The sequence below is a fragment of the Colletotrichum gloeosporioides genome, assembly GCF_011800055.1.
Source record: "Colletotrichum gloeosporioides strain Lc1 chromosome Unknown consensus_81, whole genome shotgun sequence".
NCBI lineage: Eukaryota > Fungi > Ascomycota > Sordariomycetes > Glomerellales > Glomerellaceae > Colletotrichum > Colletotrichum gloeosporioides.
Window position 1 is genome coordinate 35,071 of NW_025544726.1, and position 24,029 is coordinate 59,099.

The 24,029-nt window shown below is 52.1% G+C and overlaps 9 protein-coding genes across 9 annotated transcripts; 4 read left to right on the forward strand and 5 right to left on the reverse strand.

The window, feature by feature from the left end:
• Positions 1-37: 37 nt before the first annotated feature.
• GCG54_00001039 (uncharacterized protein) lies at positions 38-3,289 on the reverse strand (the record flags this gene model as incomplete). The annotated part of the gene is made up of 2 exons (XM_045401166.1): positions 38-1,361; positions 1,422-3,289. 2 exons carry the CDS (start codon positions 3,287-3,289, stop codon positions 38-40), a joined length of 3,192 nt encoding a protein of 1,063 aa, XP_045259091.1.
• Positions 3,290-3,875: 586 nt separating this feature from the next.
• GCG54_00001040 (uncharacterized protein) lies at positions 3,876-4,330 on the reverse strand (the record flags this gene model as incomplete). Its single annotated transcript, XM_045401167.1, has 5 exons — positions 3,876-3,884; positions 3,940-3,951; positions 4,001-4,096; positions 4,159-4,182; positions 4,232-4,330. 5 exons carry the CDS (start codon positions 4,328-4,330, stop codon positions 3,876-3,878), a joined length of 240 nt encoding a protein of 79 aa, XP_045259092.1.
• A 1,958-nt stretch (positions 4,331-6,288) lies between these two features.
• GCG54_00001041 (Sugar transport protein MST3) lies at positions 6,289-8,162 on the reverse strand (the record flags this gene model as incomplete). The annotated part of the gene is made up of 5 exons (XM_045401168.1): positions 6,289-6,503; positions 6,560-6,654; positions 6,706-7,099; positions 7,165-7,992; positions 8,063-8,162. 5 exons carry the CDS (start codon positions 8,160-8,162, stop codon positions 6,289-6,291), a joined length of 1,632 nt encoding a protein of 543 aa, XP_045259093.1.
• A 2,872-nt stretch (positions 8,163-11,034) lies between these two features.
• Positions 11,035-14,155, forward strand: GCG54_00001042 (uncharacterized protein; the record flags this gene model as incomplete). The annotated part of the gene is made up of 3 exons (XM_045401169.1): positions 11,035-11,402; positions 11,462-13,574; positions 13,652-14,155. 3 exons carry the CDS (start codon positions 11,035-11,037, stop codon positions 14,153-14,155), a joined length of 2,985 nt encoding a protein of 994 aa, XP_045259094.1.
• A 512-nt stretch (positions 14,156-14,667) lies between these two features.
• On the reverse strand, positions 14,668-16,632 carry GCG54_00001043 (uncharacterized protein; the record flags this gene model as incomplete). Its single annotated transcript, XM_045401170.1, has 1 exon — positions 14,668-16,632. One exon carries the CDS (start codon positions 16,630-16,632, stop codon positions 14,668-14,670), a length of 1,965 nt encoding a protein of 654 aa, XP_045259095.1.
• Positions 16,633-17,752: 1,120 nt separating this feature from the next.
• GCG54_00001044 (Presequence translocated-associated motor subunit pam17) lies at positions 17,753-18,646 on the forward strand (the record flags this gene model as incomplete). The annotated part of the gene is made up of 3 exons (XM_045401171.1): positions 17,753-18,337; positions 18,419-18,491; positions 18,546-18,646. The coding sequence occupies 3 exons, from the start codon at positions 17,753-17,755 to the stop codon at positions 18,644-18,646; spliced, it is 759 nt and encodes a 252-aa protein (XP_045259096.1).
• Positions 18,647-18,885: 239 nt separating this feature from the next.
• GCG54_00001045 (Adenylyltransferase and sulfurtransferase uba4) lies at positions 18,886-20,395 on the reverse strand (the record flags this gene model as incomplete). The annotated part of the gene is made up of 3 exons (XM_045401172.1): positions 18,886-19,876; positions 19,934-20,147; positions 20,200-20,395. The coding sequence occupies 3 exons, from the start codon at positions 20,393-20,395 to the stop codon at positions 18,886-18,888; spliced, it is 1,401 nt and encodes a 466-aa protein (XP_045259097.1).
• Positions 20,396-20,677: 282 nt separating this feature from the next.
• On the forward strand, positions 20,678-21,351 carry GCG54_00001046 (uncharacterized protein; the record flags this gene model as incomplete). Its single annotated transcript, XM_045401173.1, has 2 exons — positions 20,678-20,680; positions 20,731-21,351. The coding sequence occupies 2 exons, from the start codon at positions 20,678-20,680 to the stop codon at positions 21,349-21,351; spliced, it is 624 nt and encodes a 207-aa protein (XP_045259098.1).
• A 1,977-nt stretch (positions 21,352-23,328) lies between these two features.
• GCG54_00001047 (uncharacterized protein) lies at positions 23,329-23,592 on the forward strand (the record flags this gene model as incomplete). The annotated part of the gene is given in 2 exon segments (XM_045401174.1): positions 23,329-23,394; positions 23,407-23,592. The coding sequence occupies 2 exon segments, from the start codon at positions 23,329-23,331 to the stop codon at positions 23,590-23,592; spliced, it is 252 nt and encodes an 83-aa protein (XP_045259099.1).
• Between the last annotated feature and the right edge of the window lie 437 nt (positions 23,593-24,029).

Consider the following 24,029-nt stretch of genomic DNA (forward strand, 5'->3'; position numbering starts at 1 on the left):
TTCTCAAATTCATGTCGCTCCCTGAAAACTGAAATCGTTAGGGAACGAACTCGTCATAGTCATGCCAACATAGGTAATTCTGGTTGACTTCCGGCAAATCATATCCAATCTCCTCAAGAGCATCAAACACAGTCTGAAATACCCCTAATTCCTCCACCTGAAGGCAGGATGGGACTTCGTCCGGAAAGCAGTTCTCACTTGGTGGCCACATGACAAATCCTTCGAAGATCCATTCTTCAAACACTTCTCTTTTGTCCTCACTCAGGCTGCAAGTGAACATTTCCATTTTGTTTTCGGTTGGGCACGGATTCCTTCCAAGAATAGGCCTCATGAAGGCTAGACTTGCGGCTTGTGCAATGACTTTCGATGTGCAATGAATGCGATCAGAGAGCACTCGCAGAAGAAAGTAGTCATTTACTTCCAAGTACAATTTTGACTCCTCCCAGCAAACGCTATCATCAGACGTAAAGCCAAACTCCTCTTGGGGGTTTGGGATTGAAATATACCATTGGCGAGAGTCCGTGGAGATATCCATAATGTATTTTTGGGAAGGACGAACACCAGCTGATATGAAGTATTCCAGGATGTTTCCTATAGTGGTTTTCTCCTCCAGACTAGTGCTACCAAGAGCTCTCGGCAGAAAATGTCGCAGGAAACAACGCCAGGCGTTCATCATGTTCTCGGAAGGGTCTGCAGCCGACCGTGGAAGACTCTCAAGACACTGATGTATCAAGTCGTGCCTCGAGGTTGTCACAACACTGCTTGGGTCGTTATTGGAGTTGAAAGGTAGGGAGCAAGCGCCAATGAGAGCGCTGTCTACCATCGCGTCATAGTCATCCTCGGTGGCCTGTAAAGTTTCTTCGACGTAGTCATAAAATCCAAAATACGCAGCCGAGAATATGAAAAATGCGTGACTGCTGAAACCAGGAGGTGGGTCGCAGAAGGGAAGAATCCTCTCCTCACATCGACGGAACAGGTCGAGTAGGTCACGCGCTGTCCCGTCTAGTGGTTGCTTCAACTGATATCGCCCGGAAAAGCTTGAAAAGTTCCTTCTAATTCCACTATCGTGATCGTGGGGCATGCATCCCAGGAGTACTCCAGCCCTGAATAGCCTCGAGAAGATGTCGTCTTCGGCTTGCTTGTATTCTCCAAAAAGCTTGATTCCCTCATCGCTGTCAAGGAAATCAACAGCAGTTCTATGTGTGAAGCGAATCTGAGCACCGTATTGATCCCATTTAGACATTGCAAGATATGTGTCATCTAGACTTCTTTTGTCAATGGGCTCAGTAACCGCATTTTTATACTTCTGAGTGACGATGTCGTTTGTTTCGTTGTGTACGGGGAACAGTACGGAGAAAGAGCTACGGGTCTCCAGTAGCCCGCAAGAGATTGAATAAAGACTCCTGTGCGTCCTTTCACACCTTTTAACGAGTTCAAGTGGTTGAGGCAATGTGTCTAGTCCCGTGAAGCTGTCCAACATCTTGTCGTTGGATGCTACCGCTAGACAAGCAACGGTGTTCAAACTGAAATCGCCATACCGGACGAGCTGAAAATATAAAGCCGCTTGCCTGACGTATTTTTTGGAACTTTCACCCAGCCTAGACCACATGTCTCTGTAAAGCTCCATCAGGTCTGGTGGCAGCTCAGTGATGCGATCGTAGACGTCGTGCCAGGTTTCGTTGAACTCGTTGATTCCATGTTTGACGTTTTGGAGAACGGTGTGGACCCAAATGAAGACACCATCTGATTTCTTCAAGATTTCAGTGGCTATTCTGCCCTTCATGTAATCGTCAACTTCGAGAGTAATATCGTCCAGAGTTGCGAGAATGTAGTTGAGAATGTCTTGAAACGTCAGATCTTGCATGCGTAGCAACCGACCTGAAGAAAGTCTGTCCTCAAAAACCCGTTCGGGACGACTGGAGACGCAGAGCTTCACGTTGTCTTCCGCCATTAATCGGTCCATTAGTCCAAACAGCTCCCCCATGCCTGTGTGGGGCTTGGAAAGCTCGTCTAGGCCATCTAAGACAACAAAGTACGATCGATCTGTGGCCCGCAATGTTTCAAAGAGAATTCTCTTTAAGTCCTCAGAATCCCAGTCGTCGCATCTGTTCTTAAATCTCAAGCCGGGATCATTGTGCAGGAGCTGAGCGCCGATGTCGGGACCTTCCATAAGGATTTGGTATAGTAATGAGCAAAGTAGGCCTTGTAAGTTCTGTTGGAGATGCATTCCCGGTTTCCAGAGAAAGTGGGAAATGATCTCTGGTCGATGACGCCAACTTCGCAGAGCAGTCTTAGTCCGCTTGTCCGTCACGATAAATTTCATCAATGTACTTTTCCCGGATCCAGGTTTTCCACTGATCCAGTATAGGTCGCGACTGTCTCCTTGTAGCCACCCAAGCAGGTTGGCACCCCTTTGATTTCTCTTGGCCATGTTCGCCTCATGCACGCGTCTTCGCTTTTCATGTGCCAAGTCCGAGTCGTCTACCAAGATTATCACGTCGGATTTGCCAAGAGTCTCATGCTCGGAATAAGAACCAGAAGTTTCTTCGAGTTCCAATCCCTCAAATATCCACTCAAATGTTTTTTTGTGTTTTCTGGGTATCGAATTCTTTCTCTCGTTCATTCCATCGTACTTCAGACTCTGAAGCAGCTTTTCGTGGGACTGCCTCTCGTGATTTCTGGTCTCAACTACGTCGATTTTGGCTTCGATTGTCCCCAAGGCCGTGACAATTGACGTTTTGATGCTGTCATGAAATTCTCTGATTAGAACTTCGACGACTTGAGAACGTTGTTCATGGATCCTGTTGAAAGCCTTCTGGTCTCGAATGAGTGTCCCGTAATTGTTTTGATTTATCTCTCCTGATGTAATGCATTCTTTGAGAATTTGGCCGATGACAACGGTATCCATCGTGTTCCGTAACGCCTGAAGGCGACTCTTGAGCTGATCCAGATGGGGTTTGCGTCGGATCGTCTTAACGGTAGATATCATCGCTCGAAAGAGTCCAGACTTCTTGGGAGATATGTGTTGGACTTCCTTCACAATGTTCTTGGTACACTGGAGACACTCAGAGGCGATATCATGGAGCCGTTTCTCTGCGTCTGTGTTTGCAGATTGCTGATGTGTAAGGAGCTGCTCGGAATTCTCTCGTATCCACTGAGCATACCTGACGAGTTCAGGGTCTGAGCTGCCGGACTCGTTTATGCTGTGGCAAAGCTTTACGGTCTCCAAGCCAAAGCTGATGACCGTGATGACATTGCAGACCATGCTGAAGGCTTCGAGCCCAGACATGATGAAAGAGAATCGGCACGAGCCGTCGTAAAATGAGGATGTGGTCGATAGTAGTGCGGATGGCGCCTCGTCGGCCACTATAGATAGAAAACCCAAGGAGTGGTGTGTTTGAGGGGCATGAGTAGCTTTCTCAGGAGGAGAAAATTGGAAAGCAAGGAGGTGCCGTGGGGTCTGCCGACAGGCGTGGAGGGCAAGCGGACGGGGGCGTTTGTCATCGCGAGGAGCTGCGGCGCAGCAATCGCAGCGGTAGAATCATTGGTTGGGGTCATCACACGTGGAACACTTCGGCGTCTTATCTGCACTTCTGATTGATCAAGATAGGTGAAGCCTGGGCAGTGCCCCGATTTATTTCCAGTGTAAAAGGTAAGCTGTCAGTCACACAGCCTGATTCTGCCTTGCCTGCGATCTCCAGCCACATACCTCATCCATGCTGTCAAACAAGACGAGTGACAAGTGAGATGACATGGCATGCAGCTGTTTACATTCAAAGCGATTCGGCCGCACCAGATCAAAGTAAAGATACTGTGAATGACAAGGCTCTCAAGCCCTGCAAATAGCTTCACTGCTGTGATTCCGTCGGAGCCAATCACCGGCACTAGAACTATTAGCACAATGAAGGATCGAAAATTCGACTAAAAAAGAACACTTACGCAGGAAACATACTACTAAAGTCAGCAAGGTTGTTCAAAACTTGAAGGGGACATCACTTACACCACCGTCACCACAATTACGCTGGTTACCAGCGGGACGAGTGCAGTCACCCCGGAAAATGTTGTAATCGCTTACAGGAGCGCCCGGCACATCGCACTATCTTCACATGAGCTATCCACATCCGCGTAGTCAATCTGTCTAGGTTGAGCAGAACTTACACAGAACTGGTTTCTTCCGCTCTCCTGGTCAATTGTCAGTAAAAGCAGCGCACCGCGTGTTTAATTTCCTTACGCATCCAAACCGTGTCGAAATGCCATAGGATGTGCACCAGGCTCCGTAGACGGTAGGAGCCGAGAGCACAAGGGTGCAAACAACGCTGAAGAACTTCATAGTGGGCGGATCAATTGGGTTATATACAGAGAAATCGGGAAACGAATGATCGAGACGAAGTGTGACAGCAAGAGAATGACGCGTGGGCGTCGTCCTTTCCTCTGACTAAATAACAACCATAAATGCCAGTGGCCCCATCAGGTCACGTACATTGAATCACGTCGGTCTTGCTCCGGCAGAATAATCTGTGAGTTACTGTATGGGGCTGTAAATGGCTGGGCACTATATTCGAGATTCCCCGTGCAATAGTTGGGAGTCTAAAAAGTGGAATTGGGACACAGAGTCAGTGATGCGATTTAAGCTTGTTGCAACTTATGAGTCTGATTCATTGCTGGGACTACAACTGTGGCTAAAGGACGCCCTCTTTCATTGAGCGGTCCCGCCAGGACCTCATCTCGAGCGGGAATTGCTTGCTAGTCAGTGAGTCTTGGCACTGCCATTCTAACCTGGGCTCCACGCCCCCCGAGGCATCCACGGGATTTCCAGACCGGTCTGCGACTCAGAATCTGCCGAGTTCACTAATCAGTCCCTGCAATCTGGCATTACTCAGGCACAACAACAAAACCAGTGCCTGTGTTTTGTAATCCTATTGGAGGAAGTGAATGTTGTGACGGGCGTGGAATCCCGGATCGGCATCATCCTCATTATCGCAGCGTGTCGAGATCTCCCGTTGGGCCAGGACAAGTGGGGTCTCTGAAGGATTGGTGTTCGAGCTACCTGGACCCTTGAAATTGAGGAGTTTTAATTTCAGGGGTGTATTCTGATCATGGAAAGCACATAAAGCTAAGTGCAGACACTCGAAGCGTCTGATGTTTGCTACCTCAATAACATAGAGTTTAGCTGTCAGGGCGGGTAGTAAGTATTGATAATAATAGGAATAATAACGAAGAAGATATTAATAACGATAGGAACAGGGACGACAGGGACGACAGGGACGACAGGGACGACAGGGACGACAGGGACGACAGGGACGACAGGGACGACAGGGACGACAGGGACGACAGGGACGACAGGGACGGCAGGGACGACAGGGACGACAGGGACGATAGGGACGATTGGAGTGATAGAAATAACAGAGATAATAAATTATCAACAGATAAAAACTATTAGACCTAGTATAATAGTTATCCGCCCGGAAAGCAAGACTCATGATAAAATGCCCAGACTCGTACTGACTATACGAACTCCATACTGTTATTTCGATATCATCACATAAAATCTCTAACTTTGACAGAGTTGCTGTGATTTTCGACTACTACAAGTTCGTCGGCCCATTAGACTTGCAACATGGTCAACTGCTTGTCTGCATTTGAAAGGGCGCGCGAGCGTGTTGAATAGAACAATGAAGACTTCACCAGCACCAAGCTTTCGTTCGAGGGCTACATCCTTTTCAATATTCAATTGATCATTGATGCGAGGGAGAACATGTGCTCTGCGACGTAGCCTGTCGGGTCTTTCATCGCGTCGATCCTCCTATTGCCCCTCGGACGGGCCAACCCCGCACCCTCGCGTCGAGGGAAAACTGAATCTCAGTCGCGACATCTGTCGTCCAGGGTATGCAGCGAGATATTCTAGCTATCATTTTAGCAGAACCAACCTTGGTTTCATCCTTGCTTATTAAACTGAGTTCACTCGCCATGGCGGTGATTACCTTTGACCCTAGGTATGTTTAAGTCGCGCGCCGATTGTCGTACGCCCTCGATGTGCTCACGGTTCGCGAGTCGCCCAGCGTCAGACTCTTTCTTAAGATCACTTTCCCATGTGGCGATGCATAAGGACAACGGAGGGTTTGGTCTGTAAAATTTCTGATGTTTTGGGAAACCGGTACAAGACGACCAGGGGCATTTTCTTAAGCCTTTGGATCAAAGAATTCATCAGGAAACTTATGATATTTTCGACTACTGCCTCCATCATGGTATGAAGACTAGCAATTTTCACGAAGCTCAATTCCACAACCCCTATCCAGAACGCTTCTCCACATGAGCGCAGGAGTCATCCAGCTTAGACTCAACATCGCCATCCGCAGCCGCACGTACAGCACCCGCCACTCTGTGTTCCTCTTTGAGCTCCTTGAACTTCTTCTCCGCATCCCAAGTCCAAGGTGTATCCGCCGCAAATAAGAAGTCCATCTCTTCGAGGGTCCGTTGGTTTGACTCAGGGTACAGGGCCCAGACTGCGGTGATGCATTAGCGCAAATTGAGAACCATAAGTTAAGGGGAGGGTTCTTACCGATTGGAATGCTGATCACATTGACAGCCGCAAAGATGTACATGGCGTTCTCGTTGATTGCACCGACGATGTACGGAAGGACCAGCGTGAGGGTTCTGGGGATGGTCATCAGCAGAAGTCATAGACAAAGTAGTGGGAGAGCATACCCATTTCCGATGCTCCAACCAACAACACCCCAGGCATTGCCCTTCGCACGAACCTGCAGCGGAAAGACCTCACTTGGGTACAGCCAGGGCACCGTTAGCCATGTCGCTCCGAATATGCTTGTATAGAGGAAGACCATTGATGCTGCTGCTGCTCCCCAGCTGCTTGCAGCATCCAAGTTTCCGCTGGCTCTAGCGTTGAGGCTACCGCGAGAAAGACCACCCACGAGGAACATGGATACTGCCTGCGCAGTTGAGCCCCAGTATAGTGTCCAGCGGCGACCAATTTTGTCGATGGTGAAGACGCAGATGAGCGTGGCGAACATGTAGAAAATGTTGTTCAGGCCTGAAACCCAGAGGGCCTTTTGCGGACCGAAACCGGCGATATGGAAGATGGCTGTTGGCAAGCAACGTCAGCAAACCAATGAATTTGGTGCCATTGGGGGCAGGGGAGATGCGTACTAGGGCCGTACATGGTAATCCCCGCAATACCAGTCCAGCACTGAATAATCTGAAGCCAAATTACCAGCTGAACTCTTCGCCCGGTGTGAAGCTTCCCTGATTTGAGACCGAAAAGCATTTGGTGGTAGCCCGTTCCTTCGGACGAATCTTCGAGGCGAAGAACGTCTTGGATGTCGGACAGCTCGGCTTCAGCAATACCATTACCGGTACCTCGCAGTCTTTGCAGGATGTAGAGCGCCTCGTCGTGTCTGTCGACCTTGCAGAGCCAACGAGGAGATTCCGGGAAGAGGAAACATCCAAAGAGCAGGAACAGCAATGGAATGATCTGGAAGGCGATGGGAAAACGCCATCGAAAGGCAGACTCTCCATTATCGACGAAGCTGACGCCGTATCCCAACCAGTACGCAACCACCACACCAAAGATGTTGAGGGTGAACTCCATGGCGATGAAGGAACCTCTGGAGGTGTAGTCCGCCAGCTCGGATGCCCACACCGGCACGATGCCGTTCAGGATGCCAGTGCCTATGCCATTGACGAGCCGGGAGCCGATCATCCAGTTCGCGTTCATGGACGAGCACTGGAGTGAAGCGCCGAAGATGCCCCACAGCGCACCGATGGCGATGGTCTTGATTCTTCCAAAGCGGTCGCCGATGGAACCTCCTACCATACAGCCGACGAGTGTGCCTAGGTAAAAGACTGACATGATGCCGCCCTGGAGAAGAGTATCGGTGACTACGGGAACACCGTCATCGTCGACGTAGCCGAATCGCATGAGGTCGATGTAGTGCTTTGCGTTGTTAACGCCGCCCATCATTCCTTGGTCATAACCTGCGCAGCCGCATGTCAGTCCTTGGCCACTGAGGTTCTCGTGATGCTGCAAGTTAGATCAAGTACGTACCGAAGAAGAAGATTGACGTTCCCGCGAGACAGTTGACTGCGATGAGAAGGGCACGCTTCTCGAATCTCGCGGTGACCATCCATTTGTGTCGTTGATCCATCTTTGCGCCGTTCGAGATTTCGGAGAGAAATAAGGTTGAAGGCAGTCGATGAACATAGGAAAATTTTAATCTGTGCACAGCTGAATATGAAGGTTTAGTTGAGATCAGACATTATATACGTGGTTCGAAATGCCGGCATCCCACCTCGCTTCCTCGCCTTGATGTTGAACAAACTGCCCTGCCAGACACAGATGTGTTGACTACGTCACCTATGGACTGAATACTTGACCGTTCTGACGTATTATCCCGACGCGGGGAAACCCCACGGGGTATTCAGATGGCTTCATTCTGGGGCTAGGAACATGCCATTGTCAATTACTTTGATGATGCCTGTCAATGCTCTTCTGTCTTCTGAGTGATGCCCGGTAAAGGCTGACCCTCATGGCGCTCGCTCTGCCAGGGGAAATACATGGATTCGAAACAATCTGACCAATGCAAATCGTGGGGGATGTGGAGACACGCAACCGATGTTACCATTGAAAGCATAGCGTTCGTCTAAGCAAGTCATGTGTGTCTGTCCCTCGAGACGAGCAGTTCGGCTCCCACATCACAGCCTACATGGATGGAGAGTGTCCCTGCTGAAGATTGCTCGATACGCGCGAAAGCTGCACAATCAAACCGTATGAATCTGTCATATGCCTGTGTTCGGAATTGGAATTCACTTGACAGACGTTCGAAGGCGGACGACCTCGCACCTAGGAGCCACCACACTACTCCCCTAGGAAGGGGTCGGAAGTCGAAGATCTTACGACGCGATATGGTTATCATCATGAGCGGCATTCGGACTCAATTCATAGTAATGGACGAGGAAATTTACGAGACGTTGCTGAGTGTCAGCCCCTTTTCGAAAGACGGCAACATCGTGATGATTCTCGAGACAAGGTTCCCGAAGGCGGTGGTACTCAACCTTGTCCCCAAAGTAGCGGAGCATGAGACAGCATAAGATTGACTGATGCATCCCCCTTTCGATGGGCAGAGATTATGTTGTCCCTATTGACATGCAAAGTGAAAGATACAGCCATCCAGGATGGACCGATTAGGCGCATGTCTCAAAGGGAGGTCATAAAAGGGGCAAAGAGAAGTTTTCCCCGAGACAAGCCTTTTTTTTCTTTGGCCTATCCATCATCTCTGCCTGGATGCTGAGACTCTGAGCATGTAGCTGCAGTTGAATGTCTTTCATGAGCAAGACTTGCATATTCGGACGTGCAAGGATCCTTCATGCAGGTTCCGCAAGACCCCTTCATACCAAGGTTGATCACCTAGACTTGCTCCAATATCTCAAAGGATGCAAAGTTGTCAATGGGATGATATTCTCCGTCTGGATACACGCAGCCCCGGGCTTCGAGCTGGTCTTCACTATCACAAGTCAAGAGTTCATGATCCCTCGATAGCATATGATCTTCCTTCATGCCCCATGTCTAACGAGTGGCTGACATCCCAGCTATTTGGGAATCTTCCCTCATGCCAGTCGGGCCAGAACATTGGGATTCCCATCTGAAGCCCAAAGGCCAGTGGCTCTTAACGTGCGTGATATCACTTTGATTTTGGCAGTTTATTACTGTCGAGTTTCCAAGATTCACCTGCCCCAAGCCTCGACAGATATCTCTCACCTTTCCAAACTTGATCTGAGGCAAGCTCCCGCTTCATTCAGAGATTTTATTTCACATTCACCATGATCTTGATTTCTCAGTCGGGGAAGTTTTTCAAGGTCTTCTTCAGCTGAAATGGAGGGCAGAGATCTCTCCCTCTCTCCCTCTGCTTCCTCTTCCTACTCAACATCTCAAACCTTCCTTGGGGAACCTCTAATCTCTCTCCCTCAACTTCTTCCCTTCCTCCACCGAAGGGTGACTTCAAGCTGACTTCGGATAGCTGCTGCTCTCTACCTCACTTTGGTCACCAAATGCTGAGGTAGATCATCCAAGTCGCCCTCATCCTGACCGGCAACCTTCCTCTCTATCAACCTGCCGCAGCAATATTCGGGCCGCGACCGCCCTTCATTACTGAAACATCGACAGTCTTTCCCATACGCAACCTACAAGCAGTCAAAAGTATCATCAAGCGCCCCGAGTCGACGTCGGCTCTTCCTGCCATTCGGCCCAGCGTCCTGTCTCTTCTCCAACTTGGACCTGTCTTTTCAGCGCGCAGACATCACCAAACAACGTCACAAGAAGCAACCTACTAGAAACACCAAAGCATCATTTTCAGCTTCAGAAAGAGCTCAGTTGGATCGCACTTGAATTCCCTCCCCAAGGTGATCATATCGAAGGTAGGTCTTTCCATTTTTATCTCATACCGCTCGACGCGATTTGCTTTGGTGGCTGTTGCCCAGTTCACCCCTTGTCAATCTTCCCATCAGAAGTCGGAAGTCGACCACCGCCTACACCTACCTCACCTGTTCTTTTCGGACTCTCCTGCCCTGAAACGTCCCTTCCTTGCAGCGTGGTGCGCTCCCTGACTGCCGCTGAGAAGGAGCCATCTCACGCGCCTACCTGTGGCAGTCTGGCAACACCTTTCTTTCTTTTCCCTCTCCTTCGCGCCAAATTCCCTCTCTCGTTTCTACCTCAAGCCACCACATCACTTGACCTTCGTCCATCAAAATCGTCAACTCGACGGTCTCGAGCTTGGTGAATACCGTGGTCGGGACTCGGACACTCTCCATTCCATTTGTCGCATTACACAGAAGGCAAGCCATGTCCACGGCCATCCGCAGTTTTGCTTCCTACTCTTGTCCTAAAATTGGCGATATTCGTAAACTAACTTTGGGTCCTCGGCAGTTTTTCAAGAAGCAACCTCACATCATTTGGGCTCGCAATTCGCTGCGCACCCACAACACAACATTCAACCTTTTTGACCCCACAAGTCACCCTACATCATGGCGGGCAGCTCCTTCCAAATGAGCCTGACCCTAGCCGAGAGCGGCGATGATCATGTCGTTTACGCCTCAACTGACGACGGCTTCAACGACGACGACGCCAGTGAGGCTAGCGACGACTTTGCCAATGACCGTACAACTGCGCCTCCCTCGAGATCTGGTCTGGCTGACCTTATCGATCTTTCCGATGGCGACTTCGCAACCAGCCCATCCGGCACTGCGGACAGCAGCCCCTCCAAGGCCAACCAACCGGTGCCTCCTCAGCCTGATGCGCCCTTCCCAGGAGACAAGCAGAATTCGTCCCTGGACAACTATCCTCAGGCGACCAAGACTCCTGACCCGAATGCCCAGCCTTTCGTGCCTCTGGAGTAAGTGACCCGCAATCAGCATCCATTTGGTCCGAATGTCATGGCTAATCAATTTCTAGGCTAGAGCGTGTTGCCCCCTCGTCCAGCAACTCCTCTTACACCGATGCTCGCCAAAGTCTCGACTCCCGAGATGATCAGATCCAGTCCCTCACCAATCGCGTCAAAGAGCTCGAGCACGGTCACGAGACTCTGAAGCGTGAGAATGACGATCTCGACACCGTCAACGAAAAGCTGAAGCTCAAGGCGCGCAAGGATGATGAGAGCCTTCGAGAACTGAGAGAGCAGCTTGCCGAGGAGCTGAAGCGCAGACTTGGTTCCGAGAAGAAGGCTGTTGAAGTCGATGAGAAAAATGCAGAGCTCCATGTGGAGGTGGCTCGACTTCAGGAGGAAAAGGCTGAAATGGAGCCACAACTTGAAGAGTACAAGAAGAAGTTGGATGGGTCTCAGAAGAGCGTCAGGCCTCTTGAAAACATGGTTCACACCCTGCAACGTCAGGTTCTCGACAAAACACAACGCATCAAGGAGATTCAACTCTTCGCTGCCGACCATCTTGCCAAGAATCCTCAGGATATTCCCGAGTTCGCCACTATGGATCTGTTTCCACATGGCGGTAAGCAGGAGCGTGAATCCGGAAAGGAGGTCAATCCGGAACTTTTGATCTCTTTTGACGGTGCTGCCGATATGAGCGCCTTTGGAAGTCAGCTGAACGAGTCTCAGAGCGAGATCGGAACCCCCTTCACCGCCTCCTCCATCAGAGCCCCCTCAACTCCCCAGCCCCATCATGCTTCCAAAGACCTTCTCGATGACGACCCAGCAGATACAACAAGCCCCCAGAGCTTGCCTATCATGACCCCCTCCACCCCCAAGTTGCAGCGGGAAGAGTCACTGACGCCTCAGTCAACCACCGAGTCACACACCGCCGAGCCCAAAAGCCCCTCCGACAACCTCGCGGGTCCTCCAAAGGACGTTAGCGGACTTGATTGGAGTCCGGACTCTGATCAGCTCTGGATCTCTGAGTTCCAGAAAGCTCAGGCCATCCGCAATCACCAGGGAGCTCGAAGCACCGGTCACACTCCCGGTATGTTTACTTATGGGATTCGGTTTGTGCGCCAACACAACAGGCAGAAGCTAATGACAGAGGATGGCATCCCAGATGTTGCATCTCGCAGGGTCATCATGTCAGGTCTTCCCGACGGGGTTCATGTTCAGCGAATTCTCGAACACGTCCGCGGCGGTAAGATTCTGAAGGCTCATACGGTGACGATGGGCAGAGGTGAGGCTCGCAACAATCTTGCTTGCATCGAGTTCGCCGATCCCGAGGATGCGATGGAGTTCTACCGCTTCAATCGATTCCGCGAATTTGGATTCTGCGTCGAGTCCACATCTGTCAGAACCCGCCTGACGATGCCCTCCACCGACTCCTTCCCCCTGAGCGATGCTTTGCAGGCTCGTTTAGGTGAGGGCTGTACTCGCTGCCTGTCTGTCACTGATTTCCCGGTCATCCATTTGCAGACTATTCTGGAGTTCGCAGGAATGTCCAACAACTTCGCCGACACAATCACTCACTTCGCCTGTTCTGATGACGGAAGCTTCGAGATCTCCTTCTCCGACATTCGTTGTGCCATCAACATTCGCGAGTACATTCTTCGGTCCAAGTTCTTTGAGGGAGAACGAGGGGGAACTGGCGTGTGCTTCAAACCCGACCCCTGCCATGCTCCTGTTGAGAGCCTTCAGATTCCGTTCCTGCCCATCAAGGCCACGTCTGACTTGACAATCCTGGACCCGAAGAATGCTCGTCTCTTCATGACTGAAGAGCAAAGAAAGCTGGACAGCGAGCTGCTGCAAGAGCAGGTCATGGCAGCGGCTGACCCAGATGATGCCGACGCTTTTCATGAGCAAGATCTTAGAAAGAACATCGTCTGGGAAAACAAAGTGGACTGGGACAGCTTTACGCCCTACATGGCCTTCGACAAGGACCAACGTCGAAGAGTGCTGCACAGGAAAGATCCCGAGTCTGGCGCTGTCCAAACCCAATATTTTGGTAGTTGGGTGCAGTCTCCCGCAGAGTCGCGCAAGGAGTGGCTGCACCACAATCAGCACAGCCCCCACCCATGGACTCAGACAACTGCCGATCTTTTCTATGCCGCTACTGGCGACATTGATATGCGCAAGGTGAATCTTTACCTGAAAAGCAAAAAGGACAACGTTGCGAAGTTGGAAGATGACAAGACTAACAAGTGCGATGATAGAGCATCGTTGTCGACGACGGAGGTCTTGATGGAGACGCCGACCAGGCTCTGAACACTCCGACGCCCAGGGAGATTCGGCGGCAGGCATCGTCCACCACCTCCTTCTACTCAGCCGAATCCCCTCTCTCGGAAGTCAACCGCGGATACCCGACCCTCGACGACACTTCTCAGCATGTCCCAATGGGCGTCTTCGTCAACCACGTTGGCAGCAGCTCGGGGCTGGCCATTCCCTCTCTTTTGGATGGAGATACCAACGTCGATATGAACAACTCTGTACAACGCACGCAGAATCTACCCCCACACAAGCGTGGCAAAACCCGTGGAAGCACCTCCGGCTACTCCTCTCCTGCTCCCTCGATCATGAGTGACGATACTGGAGGACAAGTCTACGGCATCTCAAAGGCAGGCTTCAACCAGCTTGCTGCTAAGATTGCGAGAGACACAAGTGCGACATCTAGCAAGGCAATTGGAAAGAGACCAGTTGCGCAGGCTCACTTTTGGTAAGGCGTTCGGTTGGAAGGCCTGATTCTCATATTTGGAAGGCCGTTTGGCGAATATTGGGGTTAGTATGGAAATCACAGGACTTGCTTTGCTGCAAACAGCAGCGTAATATTCAGGTGATTTCTGGTTGTGGGCCAGCAATATACCACATGACGGTGGTAAAGCGGGAGCATGGTTCATCAGACAGACACACTAGTAGATAGAGAACACCAACAGCAGTATCATCAATCTTCGTGCAGCGGCAAGTTTCGTGACCTGCATCAGTGCCCCTAGTCATGATTGCATGATTTCATTGTTTGGAATAGCGACCGCTAGGACGCTTTATACTAGAATACATATGCCTATCTGCCCGGATAAGATTACCGTAGCGCCGAAAACCTTGGCTTTCGGTCCATCGCAGAATTGCATGCTTGGTTCCGTCACTCCCTTGGGGATACTGGCATGTGGCTGCCGTCCTCATAACTCTAGGACGGGCCCAGGACATCCCCTCTCGCTTCATTGGATTCCGGCTCGAATCACCACGAAAGCGTGGGCTGCACTCTGGGCGGTGGCTCATCCGTGACGACCAACATCTCATCACCCTCTCCCTCCCCCTCCACCTCCTCTTCCTCCTCGTCCTCCATCGCCTCTTCATCCTGCGCCTCCTGCGCCGCCGCCACCTCCGGGTCACCGCCCTCGAAGGCCTCGGAGACGGACGAGTACTTGCGCTGCGACCAGCCGGGGCTGAGGTACTTGTCGAGGGTGCCGTTGCCGTTCTTGCCCTTGACGGGGGTGGGGTTGTTGAGGAGGTACTTTTTCGTCATGTAGCGCGGGATGTTGGACTCGGGCTCCCAGGTGGGGTTCTGGTCGGGGGGCCAGTTGCCCTTCCAGCGGACGGCGAAGTAGCGGACGGGCTTGCCGCGGACGTGGCGGATCTGGAGGCCCTCGAGGCGCAGGACTTCGTAGACGTCGGAGAGCTCGTCGCGGTCTGGGTCGAAGACGTTGATTGTGGATTTTGAGGGGGAGGGCTTTGGGAGGAGTTTTGGTTTTGGTTTCGCGGTGGCGACGGCTTCGATTGATGGCGTGGGTTGTGAGGGTGGTGGTGGTGGTCGGGATAGGCTCCAGGGGGTTGCGCTTTGGGCTGCGGGCGTGAAGCCTGTTCGTGGGGTTGTGGTTGTTGTTGGGGCTGGAGGGGCGGAGGCGGTTGTTCGTGGGGTTGAGACGACGGTGCCGGAGAGGGAGTTTGTTCGCGGTTTTGATTTTATGGCGACGCCGTTGATTGGGGGTGTTATTGCTGTGTCTTTGATGTTTGGTGGTGGTTGCCATTGTTTTGGCGCTGGTGTTGTTGTTTTTGAGGATGTTGGTTGGAGGTGTGGTGAGGATGATGATGGTGGGTCTCTCATTGATAGAAGGGAACGTTTGGGTGGGATTGGAGGTTGGATAGGTGTGATCTTCTTTGCTCCTGCTGGTGGTGTAGACTCATATGTTGCTGAAGCCTGTGGTACGGGAGGGAATGTTTGAGGTGCTGGTCGAGCTGCTTGTGATGTGGGAGGTAGAGGCGGCAATGCTGGTGAGCTCGTAGCTCCTCTTGACGAATTGAAGGGCGTGCTTCGGCCGCTGTCCGTCTCAATCCCTGGCAATAACCTCGAAAGCGCCGGTCCAGGTGATATCCTCCTCCGCTTCTTAACCGGCGGCTCCAAGCCCATGGGCATAACACCCTCCTCCCTCAAATCGTATTCCTCCTCCGCCAGAGAATCCGCCGCAGAAGCTGGCTCGTCCCCATTAAGCTGCCGAAAGATGGCCTCCTCGTCATCCGGTGTCTCCGTACCACCCTCCACCTCCGTCTCCAGCTCCCGAAACTCCTCCAGCCGCGCCTTGGACGGCGTCGAAAGCGACGGCGCACCCTTCCTCGGCCGGCCAGGCTTCCTCTTCCCATCCTCCTGCACAGGCGTCTCGGCCCTCGCAGCCGCCATCTCCGCCTTCGTCCTGCGCTTCCTCTTGCCCGTGACAACATCCTTCCGCGGCGTATCCTTCACCCCATTCCTCAGCACCAGCATCCCCCGTTCGCGCGCCTCCGCCTCCGCCACGGCCCGCACATTCTCCTCCTCCTCCCTGCGGCGCTCCTCCTCGTCCCGCTCGGCCGCGCGCGCCGCGCACCAGTCCTCGTACGCTGCGGGAGACACATAGTCCGCGACGCGCTCCGCGTCGACCACGAGCCGCGCCGCGGGGAGGTCGCTCCAGCCGACGACGTACTGCAGGCGCTTCTTACCGTCCTGCGAGAGCGGCGGCGGCACGAAGAACTCGTCGCGGATGTAGGCGGTGCTGTCGCGCACGGGGACGAGGGTTATCGGGCGTAGCGGGGGGCCGGTGCCGGGGGTGTAGGGGCGGTAGGTTGCGATGTCTTTGAAGACGACGGCGAGCTCGACGTGGGAGGTGGTTGCGCTGGGCTGGCGTGAGGTCGGAGAGGGCCGGCCGAACCAGACGGTGGTTCGTCGCGACATGGTTGTCACCTTCCCGCGCGGACGACCATGCGGCAGGGGATTTTATGAATTTGTTCTTTCGGGCCTGGTGGCAGGCTTGCGGGAGGAATTTCGTCGTCCGGTCGTCGGAAAGGGTTCGCGGTTTTGGAGTTCGTGTCGTCTCGTGTCTGTCGCGACCCCCGAACCACGCTGCAGGAAAGGGAAATCGCAATCGCTCCTCAACGCCGGCAGCTGTGGATGTCAGACAAAATGTCTCGATGACCTGAGAGGTCACTGCATTCGAGGAATTTACGTACGTGATTTTCGAGGCCGGTTTGCGGCAGGGACGCACCGTTTCGTGTTGAGGTCTGGTTGCTTTGTGAGGTGGGAGAGGGGAGGAAATCTAACGCCTTTAGATCTAAATTAGTCTTTTTCTCAGCATAGGCTGTCACTAAAACTAGCGCAGCACTTATTGCGAGAAAAAGAGATCTCTAAAAGATATAATATAACTTAAAAAGTTAATAAACTAAGTAATATAGTATATAAATAGAAATAAAATTTTAACTTTTTTGTTTTCTTACTTTTTCTTACTTCTTTTAATTTAAACTTTAATATTAGTAGTAAGTAATATTTATACTTCTAATAAAAAGTATTTAAAAGTATTTTAACTTTTAGTTAGCTTTATTTATTAAATTTAAGCTTTTGAAATATTAATAAATTAATAACTAACTTTTTAACTATCTAAACTACTTTATAACTTAATAGTATACTAAGCTTATAACTCTTATATAATAAGTCTATTATATATACTTCAATTTTAGTTATAAGAAAAGTTAGGAATTCCGGCTTTTCCTAATCCCGGGAATCCAGCCCAACCTAACGCGCGACAGCCACAAGGGTCATTCGATCTGGGGAAGCAAGTGCTGCAAAGCGGTCCGTGCATTAGCTGCGGCTGGGCGGCGGCTGTTGTGAGAGGCGCTCGAAGTGGGCGTCAAATCTTTGTGGACCGAGCTTGACCTCATCGCAAGCTCCATCCATCCAGCAGCTTCGTCACATTTCTTTCCGAAAGGAAAACACCAACCGGGAGAAAAAATCTCCACTCCACCCAATTCAATTCCTCGGATCACCACGAAACACACAGAGACGCAAGCACACGTACACGATGCTCACTCCCACGAGCACTTTCGCTCTCCGCCTGGCCGGCCAGGGCGCCGCCCGCGCCTCCATCGCCCGCACCATCGCATGCCCGTACTCGACGACCTCCAAGACACCCACCCCCGCCGGCCGCCCGATCGGTCTCGCGCCCTCGTCGCCGCTCGCCCGCAGCAGCGCCGTTTTCTCGTCCCCCTCCCCGATTCTCGCCTGCGTCGTCCGCCAGCCCTGCGCCCAGCGCAATGCCTCAACCTCCGCAACCTCGTCCGCGGCGTCGCAAAAGTCCGCGTTCCCAACGGCAGCGCAGCAGGGCGACAGGCTCGACTGGAACACCTTCTTCGCGCTGCGCAAGTCCCGCCGCAGGTGGCAGCTGGGCTTCAGCGTCGTGACGTTCGGTGCGTCCTTCGTCGGCGGGGCGGGCGTGCTCGCTACCGGCGTCGCGGACCCCCTGGTCTCGCAGGTGCCGTTGGACCCCTTCATCACGCTTGGTCTTATGACGATGAGCTTCGGTGCGCTGGGGTGGCTGATTGGGCCCAGCGTGGGATCGCTGGTGTTTTACACGCTGAACAAGAGGTGGAAGAACCAGATGACGGTGGTGAGTATTTTCATGAGCAGTCGTGCGGGGCACGCGCCTAATGATCTGATGTTCGGGATGCTGACGAAATTTTGCCTGTAGAAGGAGAAGGAGTTCTTTGCTCGTATCAAGAAGAACCGTGTCGACCCCTCTGTCTCCTCTGTCGGTAACCCTGGTATGTTACCCTTGTGTCCGCTAATCGGATGGTTGTTTACTAACATTTGCATAGTCCCTGATTTCTACGGCGAGAAGATCTCCAGCGTCGCAGGCTACCGCCAATGGCTCAAGGACCAGCGTGCCTTCAACCGCAAGCGCGTCACCTTCGTGTAAAAGACGACCTCATCATCAACTCGGCACATCACAGCTTGACAGCACACAAACTTTTGTATTCATCTCTTAAGGTTAATCGGGATTCATCATGGCTCTTGGGCGTAGGCCGCCCTCCTCTCTTTGTAGCAATAGGGGTATCGCGTGGGAAAAGTATGTATGATGACGGCAGTCCCCCCTTGTCAGAACAAATCCAACTTATTGAAACCAAAACCTCGTTGACCTTTCTTTTCTTTCCTTGCTCATGTGAACGGCAACGTCGGGTCGATCTCGGCTTTCCATGCCCTCATACCTCCCTTGATATCGCCAATGAATCTACCGTTGTTGTTCAGGCCTAGATCCTTGAGACGCTTGGTGGCAAGCTGGGAGTCGTTGCCCACTCTGCAGACCAAGTAGATGGGTGCGTCTCTGGGCAAGTCTGTCGGTATCCACTCGGGCTGTGGTGGTGTCCCGTCTTTCGTTGCTTGGGTATGCTTCATAAAGGTTGAGATTGGTATGCTTATCGCGCCGTCAATGCTGCAGATATCAAAGTTTTCCTTCTCCCTGACGTCTAGGAGGAGATGCTTAGCAGAGCCTTCCTTTGAAATACGCTCATACTCGGTAGCCGTGATCCGCTCATCGGGTCCCAAGATGTTGACAGGCGCAATGACACCGCAGAAGGACACATAATCCAATGAACCAGATCTTAGAGTCTCCAGGGACAACGTCGACTGCGCGGAACAAGCGAAGCAGTCCTTCCTCCTTCCGCGCATACGAACTGATCTGAACGGTCCAGATGGGGCAGCCCCCGAGAAGATCAGTAGAGACGGCGCGACTGCTTCCTTCATCTTGACCTCGGGGTCAACAGCCCCCGCAGCGACGAGCTTGATTGCCTCGAGGGCTTGCAGTACACCCATCACGCCCACGACCGGGCCCAGGATCCCGCCCTCGCCGCAGCTGACCACGCTGTCCGGTGGCGGCGGCTTCGGGAACACACATCGATAACATGGCCCGCCTTCCAAGCTTCCCTGTGGTGCTGCTGGTGAGTTGAGGATGATGAGCTGGCCGTCGGTGCGGAACGCTGAGGCCGAGACGAGAGGTTTCTGCAGGAGGACGCAGATGTCGGAGATGAGGTAGCGGGACGTCGGGTGGTCGGTACAGTCGAGGACGATGTCGTACTGAGAGACGATTTCTTCGGCGTTCTGGGGCGTGAGATGTGTTTTGTGGGCTTGATAGGTAATGGTTGGGTTCAATCTGAGATGTTAGTCATTAGATGCCAAGTGGATCATCGATGGGATGGTGCTCTTCTACCCTTTGAGATATGCGATCGCGCTGTCAACTTTGAACATGCCAACTCGGTCTGTTGAATGCGCTACCTGCCGGTGGAGGTTGGAGACCTCGACAACATCCCCGTCAACGAGACCGATAGTCCCGGCCCCTGCCCCCGCGATGTAAGCTGCAGCGGGGCATCCCAGTCCACCGGCTCCGATGAGGAGAACCTTGGACTTTTTCAGCCTCAACTGGCCTGCAACATTTTTAGCGTCGTCCTTTCATGAATGTCCCCATCTCAAGCTGACCTTTCACCCCCACAGCCGGGATAATTAACTGCCGCCCGTATCTTTCATACTCCTCCGCCAAGAGCGGCCATTTCCAGGGTTGCTGCTGCTGCTCATCATGAACTTCCTTCTCCGCTTGTGCCAGCTCTTCTTTCAAGTTGCGAAGATCAGCTTCTGCTTCGGCGACCTTCCGCTTCAAATCCTCGATTTTGCCCATTTTCTTGCTTGGAGGGGTCGTGACGGCTTTGGCGGGGTGCGTTGCGCACAAGCGTGGGCATTTGTGCATTTTATACAAAGGTCGGAGGGGCCAATCCCGACCACCGACCACACGATTTTGAGAGATCCGCTTTTGTCGGTCCCCACCTCGAATTTTTGAAAGCTTGGGCAGTCCAGGACTTTGACCGGTGCCTTCCTCAACCTCGAACCAGCGACTTCAACTTTTGCGCCGACCGAATTTCCGCCCCTTCGAATCGCGAGTTTCGAGTTACGAACACCCATCATGGTAAGCTTCAATCCCACTCTCCTAACGCACAATCAAGCTGACCCTCCCAGGCTCCCACCGCCCCAACATCCCTCTCCGCCCGCGAGAAGCGCATGGCCCGAATCCGCGGCGACATCCACCCCCTCGCCCCTCACAAAACCCACCGCGCCGAAGCCCAGGTTGACGACGCCTTCCTCACGAACAAGAAAGACAAGCGCACGATGAAGCACTCCGCCTTCGTCTCCAAGATCAGCAAGGCCAGCAGCAAGAAGACGCTCAAGCGCCGCCGCCCATCCAAGAAGCTCGTGACCACCATGGAGTCGCTCGCCGACGCGCTGCCGGACCTCGCGGACGACGGCGAGACGGCGCACAGCCTCGAGCAGCTGCGGGAGGGCAAGGTGCGGCACAAGAGTTTGAAGAGCAGGCCTGGCGCGCTGAAGAGGAAGGAGAAGGTTGTAAGGGGGGAGATGGCGAGGTTTGGGGCGAGTATGGCGGCGCTGGCGAATGTGCCGGCTGCGCCGGTTCCGGTTGCTGCTGCGACTGCGGCCAAGGTTGACGGTGGTGATAATGTCGCCATGGGAGATGCGGCCGCAGAGGAGACAAGTGCGACGGCTGGACGGTGGGCGGCGTTGAGGAGGCATATTTCCAGTACGATGGAGACGAACCCGGCGTTCAGCAGACAAGGACCTTGAACGGCTGTCGTCAAAGTGTGAACAGCTCAAGTACAAAGATCAGGATGCTCAACGGGGTTGCGTCTCAGTCAGGTCACCAGGAGATGGAAAATCAGATGGCCAACTGGCACGGATGTTGACTCTCTGGATCATTTTTCGGAAGCTCATTGACGGGCTTCTTTCGAGAAACACGGAACTTTTCAGAGACGTGAAGTGAGAGATTACTGGGGCGGAGCCTCTCTGACGAGCAGGCATGTTTGTCTGCATGAGGCTGGAGCTGTCTCAGGAGCTTCGTGCTCGGGCAGCTCAATGGTGGAGTGGAAAGATAATGCAATGCAGCTCGATTCACCACTCAACGGACTCGAGAATCTTCGGATACCTCCCGCTCGTCAGGAAGTGGGCGACTTGCGCAGGTGACTAGGGATCGGGCACATAGCAAAAGAGCACGTAATACCCAATAATGACCATTTCAAATCTTGACTAATGCAGCTCAGCAGGGCGATTAGGACAGCTGTGATTTGTTCATGCTGTCATCCTCACCCGTGCCAACTGTTCGATCACCAGCTTCAACCTGGGACATGACAAATTACATATATAATTGTCTACAGCCCCCATGTTGGCGACTAGCCCCTGCACGCCTCCAGGGTTGTTGAATGATTGGCTGGACTGCCAGCAGAACACGGTTGTCCCCATTGGGAAGTTGATTGACGCCCCATCCGGGGCCATCACAACCAATCACAATGGCGGAACGGGCGATACATGTCGACTTTTAGTTGATAAGGGCATTGTAACATGACAGCCTTGCGGGCCAAGTGTCTGTATAACCTTGATATCACCTTTGACCGCCAGGTCCCTCTTGACGAAGGTAATGCCGCAGGATGCGGCCTGCTCATTTGTGAAGATATGTGTCGTCAGCTACAAGCTTCTTCCTCTAGGTTATTCCCACACAGCCATGGGCTTTTTCGGAAGCTCAGCTGTTCGGAGCCTGAAAGTGAACCCACACATTCGAATCTCTGTATAGGATATTCGTAGGACCTTACTACCCTTGGATAGAGCGCGCCTTGTAGTCCCGCACTGGGAAGCCAAAAAAAGATCAGGCTGTGATACCTAAGGTAGCAACAGCAAAGATGAGCTCTTCAATAACTATATAAGATGATTTTCCCTTTTAATATGTGTTCACCCGTTTTCGTACAGCTCTTATTACAAACAACGACCTTATTACAATTCCATTCATCTAACAAGTTCACTCTACGTTCTCTGCACCCGCACAATGGCTGCTTACTTGGCATTACCTAACGATCCCTCTTTGGAATTAGCCAGTGTTTAGCCTCACTTGTTTCATATCGAATCCTACATGCCGGCAGGCATGAACATGTCGCGTGCTCAGCCATTCCCTAGCCTGACAGCAACTATGGTCATTGTTGATTGGGTAAAGGTCTGGCCGAATACCTCAGCAGTCATGTATGAACTGCTCGGTAAGGATCCATTATGTGAGGCTTTTCGCTGCGCTATTTACTTTCCAGCCAAAGGAGTACTACCCTGACTGGAGAGTGGCGTTTACTCAGAAGAGGTCTTGCTGAAGGAGACCCAGCCGAAAAACTCTCAGTTCCTGGATGAAAGAAATTGCTCACTCAGGTTCTTCGTCAGATTTGAATACCCCTGGAGGAGTCTGGCATTCCGATTTCCTATCCCCTCCCCAGACAGGAGAAACATCTTCATCATCCTAAAAACAACCTTCTATGACGAGTACAGCCAGACAAGCGCGATCTTACTGGTACAGTCTTCGTTGCCGCTTGCCAGTATAGCGAGACCACAACTCCTCTTTTAGTTTACAAGGCCGACAGCGTGATTCAGCCGATCCAAAACATGACCGGTGCTATTGCAGCGGAGATACGAAGAAACGGATCGAGCATCATTCCATAGCAGACTTTAGACCGCGTATGGATTCAGCAGCAACTTTTTGTCGTGCGATGGGCGTGACTGGCTCTGCTCGCAGCCATGCTTGTGTTGACCTCCCTGTTCCTCGCTGCCACGATCATGGAGACGCGCAGGAATGATGTCAGTGTATGGTTGTAGAGCCCATTGACGCTTTTCTTCTACGCGCGGCTGCACTCGAGCGGCAAAGACGGTTTATCCGACGCGTACTCTAAATCTCTCAACACTGCTGGTGGTATAATACAGGCTGGGGCGGGGCTCAAGGCTAGCATCATCAAAGGCTCTCGGACAATCAATGTGGTTGTGGAGCAGCCCGCTAAGGCGTAAGGTGAAGACGTCGAAATAAGAGTCCTTAGAAACGGCAATCTTAACATGTCTACGTTGCAACATAGTAGCACACTCGAAGCCATCTACTTGTATAGGTATCATATTCAAAAGGAATAAAGGAAATTTGGATAATTAATGTGAAGAGTTAGGCTTCATCTAGGATTCCGCAACCTCGAAGACGAAAGACTCATTCTAATCAAGAGCCTAGTGAGAGGCAGCGATGGTACATATTCTTTCGGACGCTCCGAATAATTGACAGGCCTTGGGTCTTCTTTATCAAAGATGAAACGCGAGATTCTCTACAGCCCATTGGAATAATCACACACACAAAAATTGGGTCGGAATGTGCATGACTGTAGGGAGTCTCTAATGCCATTAGAAACAGCTGAAAAGGCGAGATTTAGAATCTTTTCGGGATTTGAAGTAGTAATTGTTGC